This window comes from Myotis davidii, unplaced genomic scaffold, assembly GCF_000327345.1.
Source record: "Myotis davidii unplaced genomic scaffold, ASM32734v1 scaffold523, whole genome shotgun sequence".
NCBI classification, from domain to species: Eukaryota; Metazoa; Chordata; class Mammalia; order Chiroptera; family Vespertilionidae; genus Myotis; species Myotis davidii.
In genome coordinates, this window is record NW_006295054.1 from 745,093 (window position 1) to 751,432 (window position 6,340).

Consider the following 6,340-nt stretch of genomic DNA (forward strand, 5'->3'; position numbering starts at 1 on the left):
AACATGTAATTATATATGTGTTTTCCGATGGTCTTAGGTGACCCCTGTGAAAGGGTCGTTCGACCCCCAAAAGGGTCGCGACCCACAGGTTGAGAATCGCTGCCTTAGATGAACTGGATAGATGGTACCCTGAGCCCTCAGGACACTGTTGTTTCAGGCGACGTGGGGTTGAGCAGGCGCACATCCTGTGTGGAGTACTGTGTGTTGACCCTCCTCTTTGAGTGTCTGCTACTTGCTTCCCGTCCAGATCTTCAGTTTAGTGAAGTACAACAGTGAACAATGTTGATCCACATGTCGGTGGCAGACCCCTTAGTGCTAACATGTTTGAGACATTAAGCAAACCAGATTTTAGTTTTATACTTCCCAGCTGAGCTGCCCTCTCCTTGTCCATGCCCCACCACGTCCTGGTCTGGCTCTGGTTGTGGGGGTGGTGCCGGCCGGGTCAGTGACCCACAGCATTGAGGAAAGGTGGGGCGCGAGGGCACTTCCTCCGGCACTTGGACTTCCTATGCACGCCAGGAGGAAAACGAGCTGGAGGGTGTGTGAACCCTCAGGTTAAACCAGCAACACAAACACTCCTGCACAACAAAGAAAATGTGAATTGTGTAGGTCACTCCCCCTCCACCCAAAAGAAAAAAAATTACTGGCAGATCAATTTCCAGGACAGCTATAGGGTAGCTGTTACCTATAAATTGGTGAACTGAGACGATGATATTTTAAAGACCTACCTTTCCTTCTGGCAATCATTGGCAATAGCAGTATGATTTTAGCAAAAGAAAAAAAGACTTTTTTATTTCCCAGGTGACAAGGGCCTGTTTTTACCTTGGAGATCTCTCTCTGGTTTGCTCTCCTGCCCTTCCATCTGTTGGTCTCTCTAAGTGCCATTGGCTGTCAGCGTGGAGGAGAGGTATAGCTTTGCCACCTCGATGCTTCTGTTCTCAGTGTTGGCTTTGTTTATCGGTGGGGGTGGCCCCCCTGGAAGGTACAGGCGGCACATCAAAGGGTGTTCAGTTATCCTGGCAAAGTGCTGAATTGCTTTGTGTTTACTTTTGTTTCTAAGGCTGTTTTAATTTTATTTTTTTATACATGAAAGTCTGTTTTTTTTTCTTCCCTTCCTAGATTTTACTTTCTTCCTGATTCACAGACATAGGGGAAGTTTGGTATAGAAAAAGAAAACACACCATCTCAAATCTCTCCAATCAGGCACAAACACTATTAGCATTTGGGAATAGTTCTCTGGCACATAGTTTGTCATGTTGGATATACAGTTTCTCCTCGGATTTTTCTTTCCAGTTAAAAACCTCTTCCGGCCTGGCCAGCATGGCTCAGTGGTTGAGCGTTGACCTATGAACCAGGAGGTCATGGTTTGATTCCTGGTCAGGGCACATGCTTAAATTGCGGGTTCAGTCCGTAGTGTGGGGCATTGCAGGAGGAAAATTGCGGTTCAGTCCGTAGTGTGGGGCATTGCAGGAGGCAGTCGATCAATTATTCTCTCCCATCATTGATGTTTCTATCTCTCCCTCTCTTCCTCTCCGAAATCAATAAAAATATATTCTTAAAAAAAAACACACAAACACCTCTTCTGTAGGCTTCATATAAACAGCCTCCTGTACAGGCCCCACATTTAAAAAAAATACATATATATATATTTTATTGATTTCAGAGAGGTAGGGAGAGGGAGATAGAAACATCAATGATGAGAGAGAATCATTGATTGGCAGCCTTCTGCAAGCCCCCTACTGGGGATCGAGCCCACAACCCAGGCCCTTGACCAGAATTGAACCCAGGATCCTTAAGTCCACAGGCCTGACGTTCTGTCCACTGAGCCAAACCAGCTAGGGCTACAGGCCCTTTTAAGATCTGAATGTATTTATTTCCTTAATGCTGGGCATACAGTTTCTAATTGTTACATGAATGCTCTGTGGTCCTGGTGTGATTAGTACTTCACCCTCCAAAATTCAGGTTGAATACTGTATATCAGAACAACTTAGGCTCCAAAAGCCAGCCATGCCCGCACCTGAGGGTCTGGGCAGCTTCCACTGTTCTTAACCAAGGTTCTTCCTCCTGCTGCTTTCTTGGCTTAATTGGCTTTGAATCAGACCGACCCACCTCACTCAGCCCCTGACCCACCTGCAGGCCCCTGGGCACATCCGTCCTCTTAAGCCTCCATGGTCCCATTTGCAAAATGGAGATAATGGTACCACCCAACCACAGGTTATTGTAAGGACTGTGAGTCAGTTGTGAAGGGTGTGGCAGTGTCTGGAACCTGGCCACGAGGAGATTCACTCAGAGCAGGGGCGGTCCGGGACCGGGGCTGGCTAGTTCTGCCAGTCCTGGTTGTGGGAGAGACCAGAAAGGAAAGGGAAGCCAAATGGGGGAGGTGTACTGGAAAGATATTTTTTCCCTCTTCTGAGTATAAAGTTCAAGTGTTTGTTTTGGGCACTGCCTGAACCCTCCAAGGTCTGGGCCGGGGAGCGAGCCCCTGCCTGGGTTCAGGGAGGTGGGAGAGGTGGGCCGGGGTGCCAGGCCCTTGCAGTTCTGCCAGCAGCGGGTCTGCCTCCTGGGTCTCTCTCCTGCTGGTCTTTCTTTGCTTGTCGCCTGACTCACCCCAGCCTCTGAGTGAGCCACCATGTGCCCCTGATGTTCTCCCTCCTGGTGACGTTTGTGTTTCTCACTCCACCCACAGCTAAGCTGGAGGGCAGGAGAGGATTTCTGTAGAAAAGAGGATCTTTAGAAATTGCTTATGTGTAGCTCTCTAGGTCCTAATCCACCCGATTTTTATTTGAATTGCCCTAACATCTTTTCATTACTCCAGGCTGCTTGCGCCTTGGTAGGAAGAAGGACGGGATTCCTCAGATAAACCCCACACCCCGGGCTGCACCTGGGAAAGAAATGGCCACTAGGGCGGAGCTGGCGGTGCAAGCGTTCTCCCTGCACCGTTCTCTGCATCTGTCTGGGAGGGCAGCTGGCGGTGTCTCCCTTTGTTCTTCGGCATGTATTGCCTGTGGCAGAAGAATGAGTCCTTGTACACTTGGTACTTCAGTTCTGCCTTTTAAAGGCCAGGAATAGACTTAATCTAAAGAGCCATCTCGAGTGGCGTGTGGGGCGGGAGAGGAGGAGAGTTCAGGAAGAGGGGGCGGATTGGATTAATGGGAACAAGAGTGATATAAAACAGTTTAACTTCTTGTGCCCCCCTTCAGACTTTCAAATTTATCTATTTAAAAGAAAAAAACAAAAGGTTCATGGTCTGGACATTTGGTTTAGAAGGGCTGCCTCTTCTCTGTCTACGCCTGTGGGGGGGGCGTCCCTGGACCACGGATGGTAGGGGAGAGCGGCACACACGTGTTTGGACTAGTGCGTTGGAAAGGCTGCGATGAGTGAGGATTGAGGATTTACAAATCCAGGCCTCAATTTAAATGTGACTGTCTCCCTGGACATTGTCATCCTGAACAAGTAAGTTGTTGTCATCTACACTTTTAAACCCGGTGTTGCCTGAAAATATAGAGCCTAAGGCGCTATTAGCTCTTTTATTATGTGGTGGCATCTTAGACTCCGTATTATAATTGGCAAGGAAGAAGACATCAAATAATCGGAGGAGTTTGCTTTTGATCATTTTTCTTGGAGTGCTGGTCTACAGACATTTCTAAGTTTCCTGAGACTGTCCTTTGATCAAATTAGGTTTCAGCTGGCAAGGTGGTGCGTCAGTTTGTTGCAAGCCTCTGCCCTGACTTTGAGATTCCTGCCGTCGGTGGAGCTGGGGCAGCCCGGAGCCTGCTGAGTTTGCCCAGATGGGCCCCACCTGCCTCCTCCTGGCTGCTGCAGCATTCCTTGGCGCTTCCTGTCTGGCTCACCTCCAAATGAGCCTGCTCATTTCCGTTCTCTGGAAAGTCCTTTATTGCCCGGGTTCAAAGGTTCCAAGGTTCCATAAAGGATACGGTGGGCCTGACCTTCAAACTCTGACCTTGGTCAGAGCCTCTCATATCCCGGAGCTAATCTGAATTAGTGGGCTGTGGCTCCAAAGTCACAGTTGTAGTTGCTGTCAGCCAGAAGACATGGGCGGCTGCCGGATGGCCTGCAGAACCTGGGGCTGTGAGATGCTTTTATCTAGAGTTTAGGGTGGGCATTGTGTGCGTGCCCAGCATTGGAATGCCAGTCTCACTTCCCTCCTGGCTTCTCCACAACTTCTATACTTGCTTTTCCAGTTAATTTTCATAATACCCAGTGGACTGACTTTGTAGGTACTTGATTAGGGTAGTGTTGTAGATGGTATAGAGCATTAGAAAACTTATTGCTGAATGTCCAGATGCTGTCATTTAAAAACATTTATTGATTTGAGAGAGAGAGAGAGAGAGAGTATTGTTTTTCCATTATTTATGCATTTATTGGTCTAGACTTGTATGTGCATGACCGGGAATAGATCCTGCAACCTTGGCATTTGGTTGGCTGATGCTCCAACCAACTGAGCTGCATGGCCAGGGCCTTAGTGCTCTCTTAATAATCAGGGAAACTGAGTCCTGGGGAACATGCCTGACTTTGAAAACCTAAGAATTCATCGCTCCTGAGACCTCGAGAGAGGTGTGCTGAGGCCAGAGTGCTGACTCGCCTTCGGCCACATTCTTTCTCTAACGATCAGAGCTGATTGGCTGGACTGGGATGTGCTTGGCTCTGAGGCCTGTAATAAGCTTTCTTTGTTATCTAGCTCACCTAGAATTGGAAGAAAGTTAAACCAGTTGTGAAATGTATTACCTTTCAGAGATGAATAGCATCTTAATCGACTCCCTTTGAAAACATGTCAAACTGGGATTTCTAAGTCGGTGTAATCTGGTAAGCCTTGAGGTTGGGACCTCAGGCAGGGGCACTCTGGGGAGACTGGTCCGCCTCCAAGTTTGTTTTCTGGCTCCAAACAAATGAGTGGCTGTTTGACTATTGGCACGCGACCCAGTTTTTAAAGTACAACCATATAGGGTATGGCCGGCTGGCAACCAGGGGGTTTGAAAAGTGAGGTCATGGAAGGCCCAGATGAAACTCTTTTAATGTGTATCACAACTGCAATTAATCTTATTAACATGCTGGGCCCGCGCCTGCTCTCACTGCCCCGGGTGTGCGAGGGTATTGAAGGGGCATGCTTTGAAGGGCTCTCTTCTTTGATGGTGCAGATGGATAACAGAAGCGTATAAAACTCTGTATCTGCTGTTCTAAAGGCCTTTTGTGTGCCCTTGCAGATTCATTCAGTTTGGAGAAGCCAGCAAAAAGCTTCAGGCAGATTGATAAGATGTACAAAAGGGGATTGATCGTAAACGCTGTCTTGTAACTGTGGGCTCTGTGAGCAGACAGAATCGTGGAGAAGGCGTGCAGCGCCTGCTCTGTGCCCAGCATCAAGCGAGTTTCAGCCCAGTGTTTGGAAGTGAGAGATTTAAAAACACTGTTGGTTTGTTGGGAGGCAAGAGTAAACATAGAAACAGCGACACTGAAGGTGCTGTGGATGCTAAATCTGCATTGATGGGGCAGCATGGGGGTTCCTAAGATAGAGAGGTGAGTGAGGGCTGCTGTGGTTAGGCCTGCTTCCTGGGTGGGGTTGCCCTTCACTAGGAGGGTCACAAGGTGAAGAGCAGGGTGAGGGGTGCACAGAGTGCTCTTAGGAGAGAGTCGGGTATGACTGAGTGGAAGGCTGTATGAGGTAGGGGATAAGGCTGGGAGAATTTAAAGGCAGTAGATGGCACCCTGATCTGCCTCTCACCAGTGAGAGAAGGCTAGTACCGTGATGCATCCTTATAAGGCTGCTGCCTAGTTCTATTTTTGAAGTCCATTTTTTTTAGAAGTTATCTAAAATACCCACCTAGACTCCCTTCTGCTGCTCTCTTTGTTGTTTAACAAGTAGCCTTGGGGACAAAGAGGTTGTTTAAAATTGTCAAGTTCAACAGATGTGGTTTGGGTATGCTAATATCCCCTAATGAATACAGAAACTGCTCATGAAGTGAATAATTAATAAGAAGAGAAATATCTGTTCCTGTATAATGAACCCATTTGCTCATAATTAATAAACTGAGTTTGTGTTCAATCCCTGGCAGACAGCATGCAGGAGGGAGCAAATTGATGTTTTTTTCTTCCATCCCTCTCTCTCTTCCTCTCTCCCTCTCCCTTCCTCTCTGAAATCAATAAAAGAATATATTTTTTAAAAAAGGTACTTTGGGCCCTAGCCCATTTGGCTCAGTGGATAGAGCGTCGGCCTGCGGACTAGAGGTCCCGGGTTGGATTCTGATCAAGGGCACATGCCCAGGTTGCAGGCTCAATCCCCAGTTGGGGGCATGCAGGAGGCAACCGATCAATGGTTCTCGCTCAT

At 47.9% G+C, this 6,340-nt stretch overlaps 1 protein-coding gene across 1 annotated transcript in view; it reads left to right on the forward strand.

Moving 5' to 3' along the window:
* The first annotated feature begins 4,967 nt into the window (after positions 1-4,967).
* RASSF3 (Ras association domain family member 3) overlaps positions 4,968-6,340 on the forward strand; it is a 17,765-nt gene continuing 16,392 nt past the window's right edge. The window contains exons 1-2 of the mRNA XM_006769619.2: positions 4,968-5,109; positions 5,223-5,293. Of these exons, the coding sequence (XP_006769682.2) occupies positions 4,968-5,109; positions 5,223-5,293 (213 nt within the window). The remainder of the gene's footprint in view (positions 5,110-5,222; positions 5,294-6,340) is intronic.